The sequence below is a fragment of the Apostichopus japonicus genome, chromosome 11, assembly GCF_037975245.1.
Source record: "Apostichopus japonicus isolate 1M-3 chromosome 11, ASM3797524v1, whole genome shotgun sequence".
Taxonomy (NCBI): Eukaryota; Metazoa; Echinodermata; class Holothuroidea; order Aspidochirotida; family Stichopodidae; genus Apostichopus; species Apostichopus japonicus.
Genome location: NC_092571.1, coordinates 2,951,309 through 2,976,204, shown reverse-complemented (window position 1 = coordinate 2,976,204; position 24,896 = coordinate 2,951,309). Strand labels below are relative to the sequence as shown.

The 24,896-nt window shown below is 37.2% G+C and overlaps 1 protein-coding gene across 1 annotated transcript; it reads left to right on the top strand.

The window, feature by feature from the left end:
* Positions 1 to 14,592: 14,592 nt before the first annotated feature.
* LOC139976265 (uncharacterized) lies at positions 14,593 to 24,309 on the top strand. Its single transcript, XM_071984907.1, has 10 exons — positions 14,593 to 14,666; positions 15,457 to 15,531; positions 16,107 to 16,313; positions 17,435 to 17,528; positions 19,446 to 19,612; positions 20,389 to 20,556; positions 21,211 to 21,307; positions 21,815 to 21,999; positions 22,874 to 22,995; positions 23,548 to 24,309. Exons 2-10 carry the CDS (start codon positions 15,480 to 15,482, stop codon positions 23,716 to 23,718), a joined length of 1,263 nt encoding a protein of 420 aa, XP_071841008.1. The 5' UTR covers positions 14,593 to 14,666; positions 15,457 to 15,479; the 3' UTR covers positions 23,719 to 24,309.
* Positions 24,310 to 24,896: the final 587 nt, after the last annotated feature.

The window sequence follows — 24,896 nt, the reverse complement described above, 5'->3', positions numbered from 1 at the left end:
TGGTGGGGAGGGGTGGGGTGGGGAGGGGATGGGGATGTGGTGGTGGTGGGGATGGGGGTGGGGAAGCCTATAGTGATGTTACAACCTACCTTATTGATTTCAAACCTCTGGCCGTAGTATCTAGTTTCCGTAGCCCAATATTTTATTGCATCCCCATGAAGAGTGGGAGGCCTGGGTTCGAATCCCTGTGAATGCTATTCTAGTAAATCTAAGACATTGTCAGTAAGATATATAACTATATATATATATATATATATATGTATAAATAAATAAATATAAAATTGGTGACTATTCAATCATCTTTGCGTAAAGATTACATGCATTAAAGTCATGAAAGAAGTCAGTTGTGACCTAAATTTTAAGCCAATCTTCACTACTTATCTATCTCCTCAATACAACTGCACTCTAGGGAACTGTTTGCCCCTGTATGAGTCCTTTGATATGTCTACTGAACAATATGTCAACCACTGTACAATTTAATCAGTTGCTTTTGATTCCTAACATGAGTGAAGATGAAATGGTGTGATGGATAGAAGAGGAGGGTGTGTGTGTCGAGGGGGGCGGGGGTGGGGGACTATTGTGAGCCTCAGGTGATACCCTTCATTAGAATCTGAGTTCCATGTTGAACCACTGCACCCCCATGAAGGGTACCCTTCAGATCCACAGCCACCCATTATCCAATTATTTATTCACATCATAAAATACAAACATTTCTAGTTATAACAAGTTTTCACCGAAATTTACAAAATTGTAAATCAGTTACACATAATATTTCTGTCTCAGCAATTTTTCTCTAGCCAAGTTTGAACCCCTTTTCCCTTTCCACCTCACTCCCCCCCCCCCCCCACTTTGATGCCTCAACTATGTTGCTTTGTTACTTTGATCACTTTTCTGTGCACAAATTAATTCATATTCTGTTCAATGATGAGGCATGTAAGTCTAAGTAACAGAGCGCCGCCACCCTAGAAACTGCAGCCAGTGCTTTTCATCCAATTCAACCTCCCACCTCGTATCACATGACTCCAATCACACCTCTTCTCATCTTATCTCTTCTCCATCCTCATCTCCCAACATCCTTTTTCTTGTTTCTGTGTTTATTTTTTTTTTTTTTTAATGACAGTAAATCCTGTATTTATTGAAGTTATTTCTTAGCAAATATCAAATTCATACTAAGATCTATTTACAATACACATGCTGCTGCTGCTAATGTATTTTTTTAATCCAAATTAATTGATTAATCAATCGATCAATTTTGACAATACACTATTAAGTAAATTATGAATGCCATCTTTTTATTGTTCACAGGCTTCCTCAGGTTCAGAGTTGCATAATTTTATGGCTTTTTTTTATTTCTCTTTTTTTTTTTTTTTTTTTGGCTACTTTAAAGTTTTTGCTCTGGTGGCATAACTTTGTTACTTTTTTCCTTGTCTTATCATCAATTAAGTTGTGACTTTGTGGATTTTGAGAATGTCTCTTGCTATTACCAAGTTTGTAAGTTTTGACTGCAAGAAAAAATAATATAGTGACTATGGGATTTCTGTTGAAAACCTATTTTTTGGGTACGAGTGTTTGCTATTCTAAAGTCAATGACTTTTGTAGCTAACTTACTCCTTGTTTTTTTGTCCATATTATAAGACCTCGTACTTCTTTTGCTGTATTTATTAGTCAATCCGTTAGAATTTGTCTCATTTTGCTCAATTGGGTGATTAATGCAGTCTTAAACATAACTCTGAGCAAAAGTTATCACCAGACCAAATCATGTTTGAATTAATTTGATGATTTTAGAATATTTTAATCAAAAGAAGAATATATGTTACTTGTCTCTACCAATATGTCCATCCCTTGCCCCCCCCATCTTACTTCATCCCCCCCATCCTCCCTTCTCATCTTCACTTCTTCCCCTTTAGACTTTGACACACTAGATCAACAACAACAAGTTCTCTCATTTCCACCCAACACCTCCACCGTTCAAAGTGAACTGTAAGGCTATCATTTTCTCTGACAAAAGAACATTTAACCTCTTTTGATTGTGGGAATTGTGAGAAAGAACAGGCTGTGTTTGTTTCAAATCTTGGCAATTTCTGTTTTGCAGAAGGGGGTTATCAAGTATTCTAAAACTAGATCTGAAACTGTTCTCAAAGGTGCAAGAACAGCAGTATGAACAGTTAAGGTTATAACCGGATAGTTTAACTATCCGGATAGGTTAACAGATAGTTCAATAACCAGATTGTTGACGGTCACTCAAGGCATATTTCTGGAAAATACTTCCTTTACTTGCTTCAAGAAATTTAGAATTGAGAGATTGTCATTTTTGAGTTGTAAATTTTGCAATTCTGCTGAAACGAAATTTTCTCAAACTTGCAATGGAATGCTCAGGGCATACATCGAACACTCAATACTCAAGGGTATGTACACAATTTTTTTTTTTTTTTTCATTACTGAGGCAAATTATGACATCAAAAATCCTGTGGCAGGGCAGTTTTAATAAGTCAAATTGTAAACTATAAATTATGAAGAAACTTTTTGAAACATGTTGAATATATTTCCTGCACATCTTTAATAAATATGAAATTAGCATCAAGATGACAAACTGCTTAGAATCTATTGAAAGTATGCAGTGCTTGTTAATTTCACTTTTTTTCATTCTTTCATTTTTAGACTAGTTTGGTGCAAAAGCTAGAAAGATAACTTGAACAATAAGTATGAACAATTTAAAGTAAACGGTTGTGAGATTTGATCAACTCTGACTGGAATTTTTTTTATTAATTTTTTTTATTATTGTCATCTTTAATGAGGGTAGTCCTGCTCAGTGCAGAAGCACTGCTTTACAGAGGAGCCCTCAATTAGAGATCAGAGAAAAGTAATCCTTCAAGTAGGACTTGGGTTGTCATTAATAAGGGGTTAATCAACGGTCTAGCGTGCGTTACTCACAGGATTAATGCACGATCGGGGGATAATGCAAGCGATGCACGAGGGCGGAGCCCGAGTGCATCCAGCGATAGCAGTAACACCCGGAGTGCATTAATCATGTGAGTAACGCTTGCTAGACCGTTGATTAACCCCGTTCATTCATACACTACCATTTGTGTGGGGGAAAAATCATAAAACAAAACATTTTTGGTTACATATAACCAAAGATTTATTAAAGTGATGCCCCGTAATTTTACCGTGCGTTACTCACAGGATTAACCACGGTCAGCTGACCTGAATGGACCAATAGGATTTAGGAATCTTTACTAAGTATGAATGAACCTTCTTTTAATACATTCAGTGATCCTGAAAAAAAAAATGTTGAGAGAAACAAAACTATCCAAGCCAAAATGTTGTGCTTTGTCAAAGGTGTGCTAATAATGCAAAGAGAGAAGATTGTAAGAAACACTTACCATTGTTTATTTTTATATGTTGGTCTTCTTTTTTTTTTTGGAAAGTTAGGAGGGCGGGTGGGGAGGGGTGGGGTTAGCTCGCATTCTTTTATAAAGAGTGTATATTGGTAATTAGCGCACAGTATTAATGAGGTGTTTTGCCAATTGTTTTGCATGTGGAGCCACTTGTGATTTCTTCTTTAGGATTATTCGCAACTTTTGTGACATTTTCGAAAGAAAGATTACCAAGAAGTTTGGCATCTAAATTGACTGAATTTTTCAAAGGGGTGGGGGTGAGGGGGGTATAGGATGTCTCAAACTCTACTCTATAAAACAAAAGAGAAAAATGAGAGAAAGGGGGTGAGGGGAGAAAACATGAGAAAGAGGAAGAAGGAATGTTTTTTTTTCTTGTGAGTGGTTGTGATGCTCTGTCATTGTGGATGCAAAGGTTCTGGCTAGCATATCTTGAATATAGCTTTATATGTTTCAGATTTTTGGGTGAAATTGCCATTATTTGTAAGACTAATAGAATGAAGACGTGATTCAGTACCACCAATTGGGGTGGAGCAGATATCCCGGGATCCGACAAAAACTGTACAAATTATTAGTTTTCTTTTTCACAGACTCTTGAAAACTTAAAAATTTCTGGCCAAACAATTGTGCAAAGAATCATCAGAAAGAATGTGGTTGTGCACAGATTTTGAGTTGAATTTGAGGGCATCTGAGGTCACATTGAATTTGTCTGAGGTCCCTTTCTGTAGGGGTTTTACAGATCTTAAGCTGAATTAATACCAATCTTGGAGGCCAGGTAATACGAAGCTGTTATAAGACTTGTGTTTGTGGAGTTGTTATATACAGCAAGTGTAATGCCCCCTTCACTGCCAGTGGAAGTTGGCTTGGTTTGAATTTTCTGCAAGTGGTTGAGTCTTGCTTTCTTCTGGTTTTGTCCTTGTGTTCTGTTGTGTACAATGTAACTAAAAGATAGCACAGTTAAAAACAAAATGCAAGAATAGTTTAGGAGAAGTTTTGATGGATGAAATCTTGAAAATATGTTCTTTAATGTTTTTGTTGTTTCTATAATGACAACAACAACAACAACAAAAAGGGATCTATTTCTGGATGTCGGAAGGCACTTTGAAAAATTCTTCCATCTGAATAGGCCTACCTCATGTAATAATGTAATTTTAATTTTAACTTGTTTCTTATTGTTTTAATGCTTCTCTTCTGAGGTTCCATGACATTGTACTAATGGTATATGCTTTGAGGGAAATTAAACCACCACCCCTTTCTGCACTTCCCCTCCCACCAATCATCCCCCTCCCACCAATCACCTCCCACCAATCACCCCCCTCCCCTTTTCTTCCTTAGCTAACAAACCACTTGGCAGTAATTCTGACCTGTCAAGGGGAGTTTGTGCTATTATTCAAGATACAAAGGAATCTTCACCCCCTTTACATTTGGTTCATATTAAATCCTTTTCCTTCCCTTCCCTTCCCTCCTCCCCCTCCCCCCCCCCACTCCTTCCCCATGTACCTATGACAGAGGTAAGGTACATGTGTATACCCCTCACACAAGTTTAAAATTGTTAGAACTTTACAGTCAAAATGAGTCACAGAGAATTTCAGCAATAGTATGCATACATGTGCCCGCCCCTCTCATGAATATGCAATAGCAGAAATTGTTTGGTTGGATGAATATTTATTGCTCAGTGGACAACTCATAATTGCAGTTATATATATCTATCTTTTCCTAAGTCTTTGGTCACTTTTCGACTGCAGTTATTATACTTTTTCAATTTTCAGAAGTTTATCTTTATTTCTTCATTTTTCATTCTTGTCATGTTTCTTGTTCTTGTTTCTTGTTTTGTATTCTTTCATTTTTCTTTGCTTTTATCCTTTTCACTAAACTTGTAGACTTCTTGTACAGATACCTTTAAAGAATTATGTAAAGTAACCTTCCTCTCATTTTAAAATGCAAAATTGTATAGCTATTGTACAGAACAATAGAATTGCTACCATTTTCAGTTTTAAAAATTTTATGTGAATTTTTATCCAAAAAAAAAGTTGCTCTGGTAGAAAGTCAGAATGGAAAAGATGTGTAGTACTACAGAAAAAGATCCAGAAATTGTTGTTTTCTTTATTTATTTGTTTTTCCTTCATCCATATAGAGATCGTGAGTCAATTCTCTGCCCTCAGCCCGCTCCCCCTCAAACTGTTAGCATATTTAAAAGCATTGAAGACTCGCCCCAAACCGCGTGCCGCGCTCTGAAAAAGTTAACTATCCGTTGCTTGCAAGTGAAGTTTTCTTCTTGTCGCTACAAACTGCAGACAGTAATGAAAAGTGATACCTTGTTATCTTTTATCTAGACCTGAGATGTGCATCGCTGCTATGAACACTGTGTTGTGGGTATTGACCGTAGCTATATGTATTGACTGTACACTAGTGTCTGATTACTGACGGTAGCAAGCTGTGTGTGTATTTTCTGGGATCGATGGTGGTGTCTAACACTTCTGTTACACCTCATTTGAAACTAGGTCAGATTACCTGCATGCGACGTTTTTTTCTTTGGTGCTCGAGTCCTCACACCCTTTAAAGTTTTAGAAGTTCTCAGCATGTCGACAAAGATGTCCTATATATGTGTCGTCTTTTTAAGACCATAGTATGTACAGCCATTGAGGTAAAAACAGTTTTTACCTCCATGGTACAGCCTAGTATACCTTTCTTTTTCACAAAGCTATTTTCCCGTATCGTTGTGCTGTACTGACCAGAGAACGCCCGCAGCAACGCTTTAGATTGATCTTAGCTTTGTATCGGACAGATGCTCGGGCATGTAAAATACAGTGGGCAAGCACATTCGTGGTAGGCAGAAACGGACTCTGAGGCATATACAGTTTGCACGCGAGAAAGTATTACAAACGATGAAACGACTATGCCAAGACTAATATATATGTGTTGCCTATCTGCGCCTTTCCGTTTCATAGAACAGTTTAGAGTAGGATCTGTGATCGATTGATCCGTCGTAAGCTAACTCTATACTAATTTGCGTTTACGATGTGCAGCTGCAACTTAGATTTCACTTAGTTTTTCACAGACACGTTATTGTATATGAACCGAGAGCAATTAAAGTCCATCTTTCTCATCAAACATTAACGTACTATAGCCTATACAGTATATATATATATAAATCTTCGCAATTAAAGCCATGGAATGGAACGGTGTGATGCATGGACATGTTTTATGACTTTCATAACGAAAAACAAACTTGTACATGACAATATTAACCCTATGCAATGACAGGCTAAGGCACTGTCATTAATTGTCGACATTCATGGTATAGGTAAGATTTCATACATATCTGGCAATGCAAGTCGAAGTTACAGGGAGCAATGATTTTCACATGGGTGTGCATGGTTCTGCATTGGTTGCACTCCTGCCCCGTCCCATGCAACTTCACACAAAATAATATATATATATATATACTCATTATATGTACCTTAGGTCGACAGTTTATGGTAAAAAAGTGTACCTTAGGTCGACAGTGTACCTTAGGTCGACATTTCAGTGTCGACCTATTGTTTTAACTACCATTTTAAGAAACTTGTCAATGTAACTGTCGACCTAAGGTATGATCCATATATATATATATATATATATATATATATTTATATAGAGTAAGGTAAAATATGTCGCCAAAAACAGAACTACAGTGGAATTACGACCTTAGTTACCGGTTTAGAACCTCTGGACATACAATCAGCGTCCATAGCCTAGTGGTTAGGGTGTCCGCGTACAGAGCGGGAGGCCCGGGTTCGAATCCCGGTGGAGGCTGGAAGTTTTTTCACTGTTCTTGATTTTCCAACTCATATACGATTTTCAATTATATATATATATATATTTATATATATATATATATATATATATATATATATATATATATATATATATATATATATATATATATATATATATATATATATATATATATATATATATATATATATATATATATTGGAGTCGGCTTCAGGGCCACACTTTCATAAAATCCTCTATCCCGGTTGGCCATTCCTTGAGGGTTCATTTCTCTACCCCATCCGGTCGGCAGGTGATGGAGGATTATTAATAAATCCCCTTTCCAAACCCCTCACACTTGAGATCATTTCCATGCCACTGTGATGTTAGAATCATCGTACCACTCCCTAGCAAAGTTATTGACCTAATAGCAGACACTTTCATTCATGGTTAATGGGAATGCTGAATATAGGTTACATAAATTAACATCATACATGATAGCAAAAATACCAAAGCTTCCGCTATTGGCTAAAATATTAGGTACATAATGCTACTGATAACAGGTAGGTGCAAGGGAATTAATGCTCGGTAACTTAGTTTTCTTATTTATATTCTTACCTTGTTTACATTTTTGGGGTTAAACAATAATGTTTGATGTGGACGAGCACCTTGTAAATTGCTTGTTCTTATTAAGCTGACATCCTTTGCACTTGGCCGACCCGAAAATTTATGAATTTGTTTGCCCACAGTGCAGAGGTGAACCTTCAATGTGTGTTAAAATTACCCACATGTCCGACACTACAAATTTATAACAGGTCATTCCAAGTAGTACATATAACAACTTCCTTGGCGTTCTCCCATAACATAAACATCTAAGCCTGTACAGCATTCCACAGTCATTCTACTATGATTGAGGTGAAACAGTACCTTTCACTGCCTGAGCCCCCCCCCCCCCCCCCCCACACGCACACACACAATGGTACAACACTTAATCAGACGGAATCAAAAGTTGGAGAAAAATAGAGGGCGTCTGACATTAATTGCTTGTCTGGATTCATTGTGTAGCCCCTTTAACATAATAACGGAAGGTTTTAAAACCATGTTAAAACATCAGGAATTTGGCATGCATGGTATTTAACTAGACCAATTAGATTTTTAAACTGTGTGATCTTAATGTTCTACTATAGTTGAGGGTTCTTTAGAAATAAAACACACATAAGATAACATGGCATCAATATTTCGGAGATAATGTAAAGTATACTTTACCTGTGGTGTCATATAATATTACCATATTTTGCTTTAATTCTGTGGGCGATACTTACAAACGTTTCAGGCAATTAGCACACTCTTGATATTGATTCCTCAGAAAAGAACAGGTGCACAAAATTCACTATTAAGTATTATACTTCTGTCGGAAGGGAGAAGGTCAAAATTAGTATTTGAAATTGATTTTCAATGAAGTATAGCGCCAAAGATATATATATATATATATTATTTTTTTTCATATTATACCACGTATAAAACCGAATATGCTTTCAGAGTATAAAATGATGCAACTTGATATGAAAAGTTTCTTACATCATCGGAATGTTTTCAATAGAAATGACGTCACCTCTATACAAACATAAAATATATGAAAAAAAATATTCGATTAAGTAACACATGTACGCACAACATTTATAAAGAACTATATTTCCATATTCGTGACAAGTAATGTCCCCCTAAACTCCTGTGCAATTAGAAAGAAAAAGAAGAAATTAATTAGCACTGAATGTTTAAACTAATTACACCATACGTCACCGTTTAACTTACATATGTGAAAGAAAGTGTGACGAATAATTTAAATCACCCGTTTCTGCGACCGCACGTCGCCCTTAATTTACATCTTCTCACCAATGGGTTCAAATACCTCTTTAATATCAAGTTCTCTTGTTTCTTCCAGTCACGCTATACTTTCTCTAAAGCACTAGAAAAGTATGCAATTCTGTATTCTTTCAAAGGATTCCGTTTTGGAACGTATTTTCTGTTCAGCCAATTGGTTAGACATTTGTAAACTTTGGTGTATTACATGTAGAACTTGTTACAGATTCTATTTCCAGACAGGGTGATATCCTTAGATCATTGAGGATTTGGTCACAGACTAAGCCCCTCCCTGTCACGCACGTGAATAATGATGGTTTTAGACAGCGTCTCCTTTTCAAAATTAACAGGAATTAGTTATCGTAACTTTTGTTTCTACAGGCTTATACTAAAGTTTACACGAACAAACGATACATTAAGACTATTTTTACCCATCTAAATCAGTTGTGACTCGTGTTCATATGTGTTTAATTCTTCTGTAACATGCATTTACCGATTTTGAATTGATTTCACAATATTCAAACATTTGTGTTTACCCAATTGAAAGTGTTGGTACTGATTTAAGCCATTGATACTGCTTACATCAAAGAGCAGTTGGTTGTTAGTGTATAGTCCATGCTTATCTCGCACCTGTCTAAAGGAACTCATTCAAATAAATAAATTGTACATCTCATTAACAGAACTAACTGTGAAACAAGCGTTGAATGAGCTCAAACAATTGTTTTTTATTCCTTTTGTTTGTCGTTTTCCGGATATTTATAATGTTGTTTTGGTCAACTTTCCATGGTTAGCTGTAAAAATAGTAGAAGGAGAACTTACAATTCTTTTAGTTTGGAAGGTACTTCTGGTTTGTACTTCCGGTATGTGCTCCGGTATGTTTTTTAGTTTATTAAAATCCAGAATTCTAAAGAAGATAACACACATACAAGGCAACATAATAATGGATATATGTGGATAATAGGCATAGTGTAACCTTCTGGCTTAAAATATGGCTCTACTTTTCACTTTTTATTCAATATCTTATACATTCACATTTCACACAACAAATATAATTTTAAAAAACCACATCATCGGAGTGTATTGGATAGATTCCGTATTAAGTAAGCTTGTAGGTATTGTCTCAAAAATGCTCCTTCTTACCCAATAAAAAACAACATATTCAAAGCAATAATTATTTCGATGATCAATTATTATGAGTCAACAGAAGGATACACCTTACATGTTTACAAAATGTGGGCTGATCACGTTTATGTATATGGACAAACAGTCACAGTCTCGATGCAAGGGGACCGGGGTTGAGAGCGGATCAGTCGTTTGGTTTTTCGTGCCCAGGTTCTTTCCTGGGTGACTTTTCTTAAAGAGTATCATTTTCATATTAGTATTTACTATCGAAGAAAGAAGTAAGACTATCTAATTTGAGGAGTATCAAATGAGAATACTATCTGAATAGCGTATTGTTTTAATAACGAATGAGGATTGTATGCGAAGGTATTATAAGCCTATCGAGTCAAAGAGAGTATCGTCGATAAATTATGGTAAACGTCAACATAATGAGGCTCACACATTCAGTTATTCCCGAATCCGTCCGTCCGTCCAATCAATCATCCAACTAATTAATCAAGAAATAGAGATACAATCACGCTAGAGCGAGAACATCAATATTAACAGATAAATATAGATACATATGGAGTAGATCAAACCTTTGACGCAGGAGCGAATCCGCGATTGCATAAGAAATGTGCGGCCCTTTGGGTCGTTGAAGACGACTCTCACTTAGGGGTGGAGGGGGGTGGAGGGAGAAAAAGGGAGGGGTCTAAACTTGATATGTTAGTGTGAGACAGGTCTATAATTAGAATTAGACGCAGGGTTGTGTTTATTACTCTTTTATTTTTGTGTAAGGTTGTGAAGGGTGGGGGAGGAGGGTGTTTATTAAGCTGCAAAGATGAGCAATTTTAAACTTTAACCTTGCACAGATCGGTTTACATAGTCAAGTTCCAGGGTATACTTTCGTCTAACTTAACACCGGAATAGTCAATGCTATTTACACATTCTAAATGATTATCTCTTAACACAATATCAAGGTCACCACTATTTTCATCTCGCGCAGCACACTAGTCTAGCAGAAAGCGTCATGCTATTTGATTTCGAAGCATTAACAACTAACTTTATATATATATATATATATATATATATATATATATATTTATATATATATATATATATATTATATATATTTATTTTTGTATACATATATATATATATTATATATATTTATTTTTGTATATATATATATATAAATATTTATATATATATATATATATATATATATATATATATATATATATATATATATATATATATAGCCATAGGCGTAGAAGTCGACCGTTACAGCCCTCCCCCCCCCCCCCTCCCCTAAATCAAATTGGGCTCCTACGCCTATGTATAGCTATACTGATAAATTAAAAAATATTAAGTGTAGTTGTACTGATATATTATAATACTTTGCATAAACAACATCTGACAAAAGATGACGAACAAGGCCTTCTGTTGGTCTGTCGATCCAAGTTTTGGCCACAGATGTTTGCCCAAGGTCCATCGGCGCGAAAGGAGAACCTTGAATTTTGTGAACAAGCTTTAGTGCGAAGCACGTTGAAAAACAAAACAAAATATGAAACAAAAGCAAAATCCTAACATAACGTTGACTTTAAAGGGAGACCCGTAAGCATTAAATTCTGAAGGACAGCTTTCAGTGCAGAATGTAATAAACTGAACAGGAAATTGACCCATTAAACATCCGATGCGCATCAATTCATGTTGCCGGAGTCGACTATACTATAGGTGACATTTCTGCAGACGCAACCAAAATCAATTCGAAATTGTGATATGTAATTGCCTCAGGTAATATCTTCTGAGTGAATTTGTCAAGGACAATATATTGTTGTATGTTGTATGTTCATATGGGGTTAAGAAAAATCATGTTTTGATTGCGTTCTTCGAATGAAGCAGACAACCTATTAACATTAATGAACATATACAGCTTGTGTTAACATGCAGGTGCATGTGTTTAACCAGACTATTTATGCGAGGCAATCTTTAGTTTGAAAATGTCAAAAGAAGTCTTTGCTTTAAAATAATCACAATGTTCCAAATATTGATTTAGTAATTTGACATATTGCACTAACTTACCTCGTAATGGGATATTTCCAGCTGTTGCGTGGGTGATCGTCACTAACTGCGAAACTTTCTGATTTAGAAAATTTGCTTTAGAAACCGCCGTTGTACTGAAAAGTGTGCAAAGATCCGGTTCCGATTCCAAGACCATGTCCGATTCGAGTCCGATTCGTGATGGTGACCATTGCAAATCATTGTTTAATCATTGCAAGAGTCATCGAATCCATGTGTATCACTTATCAATACGGTAAAGTACAGATAAAAAGTGAACTTGACGCTTTTCTAAAGCTTCTTATGTAATGTAACAGACATGGACAGTAAGCACATTATTGTACTGGATGAGGGCGGGAGGGGGGAAGGGGGGGGGGGGTTGGGGTGTTATGTCGTTCAGCGGAGGGATCTAATGGTCTAATTGTGGTAAACGGAAGGTATTTGGAGACAGTGTTGAAGAATTTTCGCTGCTTAAGTTGCACCGAACATGCATATTACATATTTTGTATCTGTACACTAGGGTTTTGTAACATTGTCAGCCAGTGGTGGGGGAGGGAGGGGTGAGGGGAGGTGATATCCTGATTTATTTCGGAGGAGGGGAGATAACACTCCCCTCAAGTATACGTGGTGTTTGACTTTAAGTCAGAGAGGAATTGACAGATTAAAGGAAAGGCTAATCTGAGGACCGTTTGGTGTACCGAATGCACGTTTAATATCAATACTACTGGATGGGTGGTTAGTATCTTTCAGCCAATGGGGCCATGACCACGGTAGTCCTCACCGATCAATTGCCATCGTAGGGTACAGGTGACACCCACCCCCACCCCCCCCACACACCCCCCCGTGCCCCAAGTTACTATTCCTATCATGCTATCCAGGGGCGTATCCAGGATTTTCCAATAGGGGGGGGGGGGGCGCCAGGCATGAATGATCGCCGTCCTGGGGGATGGGTCTAAGGGGAGGGGGTGTACAATTTTTGCTTTCAAAGAAGGGCTGAAATGCAAAATGGTGTCATATGCATGGGCGGCGATCCGTACTTCCGAGTGGGGGGGGGGATATGACCTTGATGACTATCTAAGCGTAGCGCCACCATGAGTTGGCGCGAAGCGTAAAAGAAAATTTTGGGATTAACAAACCCTCTAGATGGCCGGAAACGGCACTTCCCGAGGTTTCCAAGCGGCATATACCCAACTTTAAAATAGGGATGTCATGTCCGAAATATCTCATAATCAGGATCCAAAATACTTTTTTTTTAATTTCGGGTGTTATTTTGGGAAAATTGCCCCTGTCAATCTTGTTTCAGGCGCAACGTTAGAATGTTCGAGACTCTGTTATATTATTCGATGAAGAAAATGGCCTCATGCAGGCTATTATAGGCCTATACACATGCAATACACAATTACACATAGTTACATTCCTAGGTACCGATTGCTAGGGCATCGAGGTGAAACGTGTATTAAGCATTACCCTGGTTACATGAGATTCTCAGCTGTTCGAGGGAACATGTACGTGTGTAGGCCTACTATAGGGCCTATATGAATACTATGAGGGTGCATATATGTACTATATCAATACCGTGGGCGCAATAATACATTTTGTTGTTATAGGGCCAATGAAGCCTACAGTCAACTATTTTGCTTTATAAAGACGCTTTATTTGAAAAGATCGCACTGCGTTTATGGTAGGCGAGAAATGAAGCTAAAAAAGAGCCGTACATTAACGAAGATGCATCAATGTAGGCATGAAAATATTCTTATCACTGGTATTTGGTGGGGGGGGGGGTATGGTGCATTACATCCCCTCCACCCATTTTCATGGGGGGTTATATCCCCCCTCCACCCAGGATCGCCGCCCATGGCCATATGTGATCCATTTTTCGACCTTAATAATAAGCAACATTTCCAGTAAATATGGACACAAAATGCACAATTTAGTATGATGGCTGGCATGTCATTTAGTGTTTATAGTGATAATACAAACACAATTACCATCTATGTTTCTAAAACTATTATGCCGCCGAACTTCGCCAGAACCTTTTTTTGGCAAACAAAAAATAAAGCATACGGGAGGGGGGGGGGGGGGTTGAGCGATCACCGACATCTCACATAAAGGTCGTCATCAATTTCTTCTTTTTTTTTCTTTTTTTTTTGCTAAACTTTTTTTTTTTGGTGACGGCCAATAGGGGGGGGGGCGCGCGCCTGTTGCGCCCCCCTGGATACGCCCCTGCTATCTGCACTGAATGAAGTTGCTTGGTCTGTAAAATTGTCTCTGTACGTGATCAAATAATAATCGATAATAACCAATAGATAGAATCACACCAATATTTCGACTTGAAATGCCAAAGTCAATAAGTGTTTCCGATAACATCTGTTTGTTTGTCCTTCAAATGAGATAGAAACAACGATTTGAAATTACACAAATGGTCTTTCTGGTTGACTTTTAAAAAGGTGCAACGAGGTGAGTTCCAACAGTTGCACTGTCAATTTCGTGAAGGTAGGTTCTCAAATTCTTTACTTTTTAATATTATAATTCGTAAGAAAAAAATGTATATAAACATTTTCTTGAAAAAAAAAGACAAGTTTCCTATTTATAATTCTTTTAATTTCGGTAATTCCTCATTTTGTTGTTTGTTAAATGATATGTACTTTATTAAATTTAAATGTTGAAATGCTGAAATTTATGACAAACGAAATATTTATGACCATTTTATAACTTTTGTATTTGTATGTAATTCAGAAATGTATGTACTGTTGTTTAGATGCTGGTTGTTTAATTAATTAAATATAAATGTCTATATTAGACGAAAACCCGTTTTATCAAATTAAAGGAACTTTTTGTATATGCTATCGTGCATTTATCTACAAATGAGCTACGGTCTTAACCAGAAGTTACAATCAATTCCATTTCCTGGAAACATATCTATAAAAGATATATGCTAACATGTATTTATCTACGAATAAGCTGTATATTATTAGCTTTATGTATTTGCTTGTTATTTTGTTCAACTATATAGACAATTTGTAAATTAATCAACTACAAACTGATTAATTTGTACCCAAATGGCAACTTTCCAACGTGTAAGTATGCTTCTTGCAAATGCAATATTTTCAGGAAAGTCATTTCTTGAAAACAATTCTTGAGCTTTACATCACTATCTGTGTTACAAAGTGTTAGCTGTGTTACAAAGACGTATACTGGTCAATAGAGGCATTAGACTCTTCCATACAGTCGCTTCTATCGATGTGCACCAAACTATTATACTTATTTCTTTTGATTTGGACAGCTCGCAGACATATCAAAACCACCATGAGGGGCCTGATTCTCTGTTTAGTTGTCGCTTTTGCAGCCTTTGCGGCGGGTAATTTGCGAGTTCATACCGATATTCGATTATTTGTAATTACAGTAATTAAAGATATTAGTATGATTTTTGTAGATTAAAGTAACAACTAAAGTTATTAATCAAATCGTGTTGTGTCAGATTGAAAGATTAGCTTTAGGCAGAAATCAAACATAAGAAGCAAAAAAAAAAAACAACATACATACAAACAAACAGAAAACAAACAGAAACACACACATAAATTAAAAAAACATATAAATGCCGTATGTATACGTAGGAAAGTTATCTTTGCTTAAAACTTTATCTTGACTTAAAAATATCACACTTTATCCCAATTCTTTACTAGCAGCTTTCGGTGTATTTGGACTTTTCATTGTAACAAAAAAAAAAAAAAAAAAAAAATACCGAATATTACGAAAATACGTTGTTGTCAAACCATCTTTTATGAAGAAAAAGTCAACATTTAAAACACAAGTAATTAAAGGAATGGCATTTACTCGTACATGATGAAGTAACTATACATGCCACTTAATCTCTACAAATAATTAGATGGTCTTATTGTATAATTACACATTGTTCTTTCTCTTCCTTTTCAGGTACGGTTGATTTGGGCGAATACAACCCAAACATTAGGGATGTGCTCAAGTTGGATGGGGGTGCAGATTATAAGTGGGGGTTGAGACCCCTCCAAACACCTGAATATAAATGCTGGCATTTGAGGTTTAACGTGAAGTCATCAGATGGCGTCTTTATCCAGTTCTCAACGACCGACGGTGACGGTTCAGAACAACACTACGAAGTCAGTAAGTAAACAAAACAGTCAAACTTGTTCTCGAAAGGAGTAGTAAACTTGAGAGAGCGGTAGGAGTATAGTTGATCACGGGAATGTATGATCTTAATGGTTGTTTTTAATCAATTAGCACACACTGCTTTTATCGGGTATATCAGACGGAAATGAGCCTTGATCGCAACAAGTCGTAGGAGGGAAGACATAGACGAGGGGTGGTGCGTTTAATTAGTGGTAGTACCGTTATTCTATAAATGACGATTATTGTAAGAAAGATGGAATTTGTAGAATGTTTCTCTCATTTGAAAGAATCGGAAATTAAAGGCTAAGCTGATGAGTTGTGTGAGTTGTTCTAGGTTCACGCCTGAGTTATATTTAACTTGAATCTTTCGATCTCCCCCCCCCCCCTGGATTCCTATTTCCAGATACAACTTTTAGCTTTTAGTTGAGTTGTTAATTTTCTCTTTCCCTATCGTCAGTTATAATTCTACTTCCAATGTTGAATATGTAGATATCTTTTAGAAATATTTGTATTATGATATTTATGAGTTTATAATGTCCGTCAACTTGTAAAGTCTCCTTTGACTTAAAAATAATTTCATTGCGTTAATTATCTAGAGCAACTGAGGAAACAAACAAACATATGTAGTGACAGTTAATGCACTGCACTACAAGCGAGCCTGTATAGTATTTCCTCTCGCAAAGTGGAACAGTCTACGTATTTTGTTGACAAACATTCTGTTGCCCAACTTTCTTGTTAATCTTTGCTCCCTGAGCCAAACGAGCGCGGAGTTATTGTATAAAATACAATAGGACAGGTGTTCACATATGCACACACATGTTTGTATAACATTCAGACCGAGGACCCCATTGTATTTTCCATTGTTCAAATCCACGTACCCTAACCTTAACAATACCCCATACAATAGAATTATTCCGAGGACGTGGTGATTCTTTAGAAATCACAACCGAGGACATGGAATTCTTTTGTTCAAGTCCTCGGTCAGAATACAAAACAAACGCAGGGACGAAGACACGCTATGAAACGTCCTCATAATTACGGAAAAACGTGAGGCTCATCACAACTATATATAGTACTACCACTAATTTTCTAATTTTATTTTTATTTTATTTTAGTGATCGGAGCTTGGGGAAATAAGAACACATGTATCAGGAAAAGTACTGGACAGTGGCTTCTTGATATCCGGACTCCAGATATCCTGAGCGACTCGTAAGTTAAATGTATCAGTTTTTTTTTTGCCATTTAATTGAAATTATCACATTCTGCTTCGCATTTATATATAAATATATGTAAAATTGTGTGTCTTCTCGTCTTCTCTTGAAACTCATCGGTTGGTTAACGTAATGCTAAAACAAACGTATAGTAACACAGGGAGGTGCCCAGGATTTCCTGAGTGTCGGTTATACTGATCGCCCTCCCGGGGAGGGGTCTAAGGGGAGGGGGTGTCACCCTGAGAAATTTTTTGATTTTTGAAGGTGCTCAGATGCCAGATGCTGGCACTTGTGTAGCTTTTAAGCACATACACAAGTACTAGTTTTGCTAACAATTTACATTTTTAATTTGTTTTTAGTAAAATATATTACGTACGTGGTAAAAGTTATTAGTTTGTTTCAAAGAGATTTTACATGGGACCGATTGAGAGCCGTAAGTAATGTTTCTAGCATGCGTAACTGATGCATTATTAGTCTGTATGATATTGGCATAGGCTAGGCCCAATTTATGTTGAGAATGTCGGGATTTTAGATGAAAATAGTGCTGGGCGGGATTCACGATTTTTAAGACAGTGCTGGGCGGTAATTTTTAGTGCTGGGCGGGGCCGCCCAGTGCCCAGTGCTAAAACAAGTACGTGCAATATTTCGTACGAACTCTATAAATATATTTCCTGTTCGTCTTAGAACCATGTGCAAGGGTATAGAGCAGTGTGGGTAATTCGTATTATATATTACTGCTTCAGGTTTACTGCCATTACAAAGTATCTGATATAGGCTCAGGTATAACGAACCAATAGTATACGGTTAGGATATCCATACTTATTTCACGAGGTAAAAGCCGTACTTGGGATATGCAGCATTTCTTGCAAAATTCATGTAACGATAAGACTTGCTGCAGCATATTTATGATTTACGCCCGCCGATCCTGTGCCACACCGACAGGTGTGGTACAGGATCGGCGGAGCCTGGAACATCTGCTATCAGTTCCGTGGAGAAAAAAAAAACCCTCATAAGTGCCTGCCATACAATTTCAATTTCTGGTTATTTACAAATTGTTCTGTTTCTGAAAAAAGGAAAGAGGGAAAGAATTTAAAGAGCTTTTTCTACAAAAACATTGAAATATTGAAATTTGGGACACGGAATGCACGGTGTGGTTTGCCCCAAAAGTCACGTGTCCCCCTGACAATCGAAGTTCGTTCTCCTACCCCCCCCCCCTCAACTTTCCCGCACATGGCAATACTCTTCTGTCTTTCCTGGATGGCTGTGGTGCAGTGTTTCGTAGCTACAGCACAATAATAGTGTCTCGACAGGGAAATATCAATTTATTCAGTACTGTAAGGCAATTAACTGATAATTTCACAGTGTTTGTGTTGTAGTGTGAAAGGTTGGTAACATAATGTGATCCCGCAGTTCCATCACCGACTGCATTAGTAATGGCGTGTCCTCTGATTGCTTGAAGTGTGTTTGTGTGGGATGATGTGGGTAGGATGGGCCTGAAGGGCATCGTTTCGCATAGTTTCAAGGTTTGTGCAACACTCATTACAGAAAAGTGCACATAGAGTTACATGATCACCAGTAGAAAGACTAGGATGCACTCTCATTGTTGTAATGACCCCACAAACATATTTCCTATGACTAATACGACGTAAATTATCTTTAGTCTCAAATTTTCCTTGCTCTTATATAACCTTGACCCAAAATAGTTTATACTTTATATCCATCCCCGTCCCCACTTCATAGCTGCACAGACGGAGAGAGCAATGCCATTAAGAGCAGTTGCCAGCTCACGTCCTCCGAGAGTCGGAGGAAAAAATGTCGAAATAAAAAAGATTCGGACGAGCCTAAATGCTAATAAAATAATATCAACAGAATCTAATTGTGTTTCGTTTATGATTGATGTTTTCTATTATTGCAGGGAATACACATACTTTTACATTAAGCAGTCGTATGGCCGTTGGTCAATTGGGTACCAATACGGCGACGAAATCGCCTCTGTTTACGACGATGATGTCTACGAGATCAAATACGTTGGAATAAAATCGGCAAAATGGAGTCAGTGGTCTCTCTACTGGCCTGGATTTGGTAAGTATTATATACAGCAGTCGCGTTGCGATCTGCATCACCTATCTCTCGGCTATACTTTATTACACGACGGTGCTGACGTCAACAGCCATGTCCTCATACATTTAAAACTTTATGTCCACATCTTTGTGTACATACCATATCTTCATGCACGTTTACGTCTATATCCCAAGTCCACGTCCCTGTCGTGTCCACATTCATGCCATGCCACGTTGATGTCACGCCCCATCCATATGGCTATATATATATATATATATATATATATAATATATATCTTACATATATGCGTACATGTGCACGTCCATATCCACGTCATGTCGTGTGCGTATCTATGTCCGTGTCGATGTTCACGCATACACACATGTCCACGTGCATGTCCACATTACTTTCTATATCCACGTCCACGTCAATATTTTTTTGTCCATATTAACGTCCACGTCATGTCCACGGTTAGGTCTATGATGATGTCGACGCCAATGTCATGTCGATATTCAGATAAGACTATGTCCATTTCCATGTCATGGAAAAGTAAGCGCATAATCATACTCTTCCACAATGCTGATTTCCCTAGATTCTCTTTGTTGGCCGATTTTTATGTAAGTAACGGCATAGAAACTAAGTACTCCTCTATACGCACCTCGAGTAACGCCTCCCTCATCCCTATCCCTACGCTTATAAATAGATTTAAACTGATCCCTTTTTGCAAAAAAAGGTTGTATTACATTTTGAGCATAGATTTCTGTCTTAAGAATGGTTTACTTCATATTAATTTTCAGGACGAGACATCTTCAAGACTGATATCCATGATATTGGTACATACAAATGGATCTTCCCTGAAATACCCCACAAAAGTTTCTACTTTGAGTTTGCTGTCAAGGCCGCACGAGATGCAAGCATTGTGTTCTCTCCTGCAAACGAATACGTAGATGATATCTACGAAATCAGTAAGTCAATCCTTTTGCATCGTTTGACCAGAGCGTAAAAATGGGCGGTTAATTGAAACTGGGTCCCCATGTCCAAGGACCCAAACGGTTGGTTAGCCAACGGATCACAACAGACAATCTACGTAAGATAGCAAGACAACTCAGTTGTGGTTCTTATTTATACGGTTTTATACCAGTGTAGTTTAGATGAAGTAGGCTCTCACTCTTGAACCGGGGCCCTTGAAACCGCACCTACGCCACAACGTTTGGCGGCTGCAATTGCAGGCAGATTTCTTGACTACTGGTTGGCCCTGACAACTAAAAACTAAACACTGTGACTTGTGTTGATACTGCAGTACCAGAGATCATAAGACAATGTTGAACACATTGGTTCTGAAAGGCAAAAAAGGGCCTATTGCGAGTGTTGGTGTGACCAGGGATATGTACTTTTTGAAGTAGTTTTTACCTTCAAAGACAACGCTTTTGTTGTACAGCTGAGCCCTCAATATTACTCTACTGAGCCCACAATAGTACGTTCAATAATAGGCCTATTGTTGTATATCCATCTAACACATCCCTGGTTCGACTATCAGTGTTTCCTATGCCTGAACGTTTAATGTTTCCAAACTCAACTGACTGCTTTTCTTTCTTGTTTTTGCCTGTAATTTGCCACAGTTCTCGGAGCATCCGATAACCTCTTCGTGTGTATCAGACGTAAGAAGAACGAAGAACCTATCGTTGATCAAATTGCATTGGACATTGTTAACATAGAGTAAGTCAAGAAACAAATCATAAAACAAATATTCTGCATGCGGTTGCAAATTTCCAGCCAAAATTACGAAACTGATCCTAAAGTTTAGCAATAAATCAATGATCCTTAGAGAGGTTTTAATGAATAAAAATCCCTTAAAGTTGATAAAAAAGAAGAAGATTCAGACTTTTTCCGTTTATTATTTACCACATGCAAACAGCAAACAGCACATCGAAAGTTGCTTCAACCGTGAACAAGCAAGCTCAAGCTTATTATAACGTAATTATATGTTTAAAAAATATTCGAAAAGACCAAAGCCTTATGTCAAGTCAGAACGTCCGACGAGACCTCTTGCTGGTTCACTTCTCACGCAGTTATATAGCTACTCACCTCCCCTGCCCTCCTCACCAGATGTAAATGGTCATCATTTAACCACATTAGCTACCCACCTCACTTAAGGGATAACGTTGACTTGATCAATTCTCTCATATTTTTTGAGCTGATGTTTTTAATTCCATTTTTTTGCAGTGAATATCGATACTTCTGGGTAAGTTACGACTACAGCGACGACAAAAGTGTTCTTAAAGTCGGCCGTTATTCCGAAGAAGAGCCACTAGCTATTTTCGAAGACAGTGACCCACTTGAGGTTAAATACTTCGGAGTCACGAGTTATGAATGCAAATCTTGGTGGAAGTTCTACTTGCTATGCCCAGGTAAGATGTTACTTCAATTGTCAAGTAATAATGCCTCTCCCGTATAACTCTTCTGCGCTATCCTGTACACTCCTGTGATTGGTGGATGTTAATTGTCTCATATTTTAAATGATGATTCTAGTAGGCCTATCACAAACTATTTGAAGACAATACGCCAATCACACTTCACAGTGATATGCATAAACAACAGAACAAGAATATCATTGTCTTACGTGTAATAATGATGATTAAAATGATTGATTTGAATGATAATGGTGAAGATGCTTAGCTCTATCTCTCCTCTGATTGGCTCAATTATCATGCATTGAAATAATAGATTCTGTTACACTAGATTATGAAACACGTGTGTTTTTTGGAAACACTGTTAATTTCTTTATCGCGTGAGAAATACATACCTATGCATATATATTTATACAGTATATCGTTAGCATTAGCTGTGTGTTTTGTCTACCCTGCCATACTTAGTATGTATACATATTCCACTAAACTATCTTTAAGCCATATAACTGCGATACCAATGATACTTTCCGCAATGATACTTTCCGCAATGATACTTTCCGCATTTCAAAGGCATTATATTAATATTGTCATAGACGAAATATTATAACAAGCTGAGGCTCTTCGAATACCCTTTTCTGTATAACCCCCCTGTGTTTTAGCTTGACGTTGTACCAAGGAGCTGCTATGTAGGCCTAGTAGAAGCTCCGCCACCCTTCTCATGATTAAAGCTTCCTTGGTGGACGATACTTGCAACAGACACAGACACACAGTATTTCAGTTAAATTGAAATCCACATTTTCTTTGTTTTCTTTCGATACCACCGTTCAGGACGATACCATATAAACTGACATTACATCCGCCATTTTCTTTCCAGATCACCAATACGTTTGTGAGCACGAACAATTCCACCTTCACTGTGATTTGGGATTGGTTGCCGTTGACTATGCCCTTTACGGTCGTAGAAACAATGCCTATTGCTCAGTAAATGGACTTTCGGTAAGTATAAATATTCAAATATTATTTTGAAACAATATTAAGTAGCTGCAAATAATTTGCAAGCATGAAGGCTGGTTGAGGTGGGGGTTGTATAGAACCCCAACCAAATATTTTTGGCTATCGGGCCTTGCGACGGTTGTCGGCCAAATCGTGTGTTTGTTTAGAAAAATCTTGATGTTTTTCATAGAGGAAAATAAATTACCAAATCTTCAAAATGTCATCAAGGGATTCATGATCTCCCGGGATCCGTGTCGGGAAGAAATTGGTAGTACATGTACAATCACGATACGATACGATAACGGAAATAATTACAATTTGATCGCCTTAAAACCGGTCAGTTTAGGCCTAAGCAATATCATTTCTGCGACCTCAGATCACCTTTTACGAAAGAGGCAATAGCTGATACTCTCATATAATATGGTTAGCTAAACGTATTTGATACATTTCGATTGGCCTTATTTTATCTAGTTTTAAATCTGCTTTTATAAACTCCGTTTATTCGAACTTCCATCTATTTACATTCTTTTTGTTTCGTCATTAACCAATTTATAGGCTGACAGCCTCAACTGCGGAAACCCAGACGACAACTTACTCCGTATCCAGGAAGCCTGCAGAGGCAAACAAGATTGCTACATCGACGCAAAGAATGATTTTTTCGGCGATCCATGCGTTGGCACCTTCAAGTATCTTCAGATCAGCTATTCTTGCTGTATCTGTAATTAGAACCTTTAGACGAAACGTAGTAATATACACTCACTAGTGTAGCAACATATATAGCCTAACGTAATTTGAATGTAGCACCATGTAAGCTCAGAGTAACAGCGTCCCTGCCAAATGTTTTGATGGTTAATATAATTTATACTATTCATAGTCATGTACACATTAACGAGAATTAATGATTAAAAGTAACAACAGAGTAGTTACACAAACAGACCGACTGCAGCTTAATTGTAACATCTTGTCGAAATGTACACCATGTTTGTAAAATGTAACTTATAATTGTGGTATACATATAGGCTAGCAGTTTGGACTCCGTAGATACTACATGTAGGCACTATATCGTTTTGTTATGGAAGTATTACGTATAGTTATATAAATACCCTGCCATACACGAATACTTTCTACCACAGTTCTATCATATATGTAGAATATAGACCAACTAAGTTCTGGTTTCCCTATATATGTAGTCTGAAAGCTCCTGACACGCGAAGTTATCCATACCCTGTAGCCTAATGCATTATCTTAACTTTATGACATTGCTTTATTTGTCAATAGAGAATTGAACAAGACAATATAATGAAATAGCTAAATTAATCTGATGTAGTGTTATGTGTTTTTTTGTAACATAACAGTCCTTGCCATTTTACCAAGAAATAAATTTACGTTTTGGTCATATTAGTAAATACCCCGATCCAGCTACAGAATAAACACATCGGGGTATTTGTTAACCTGTTTATATGTTATGCGTAAGACCACCCAATGTACATGGCTTGATTATAGTTTGTACTGTGAATAAGAGAAGACCGTTAATCACTATAAACTAAAGTGTGTTATAGGCCTAACACAGTAACACATGTTAGACCTGTCAGCAGATGCTACTGTGGACAAATGATTAACAGACGAAATGATTACTCAAATGATGTTTCAAGTAACGACTGGGAATGAGTCTAAACAACTGTCACTATTGTTGACTAGTATTTATACTTTATAAAGATGGTTCAAACTGCATATTTTAAAGCGTTCTGCATTAAAGTGTCATCCACTTTCTGTTTAAACTGTAGACGAAATTATTGTCGAAACCTTTATAGTAGTCTGGTGAGTCCAGTCAATCATTATGCAAACTATAGGATATTGTCTGTTTAGTATTTGCTGTTTGTAAGTTCTCCGTAGCAACTGGTCAT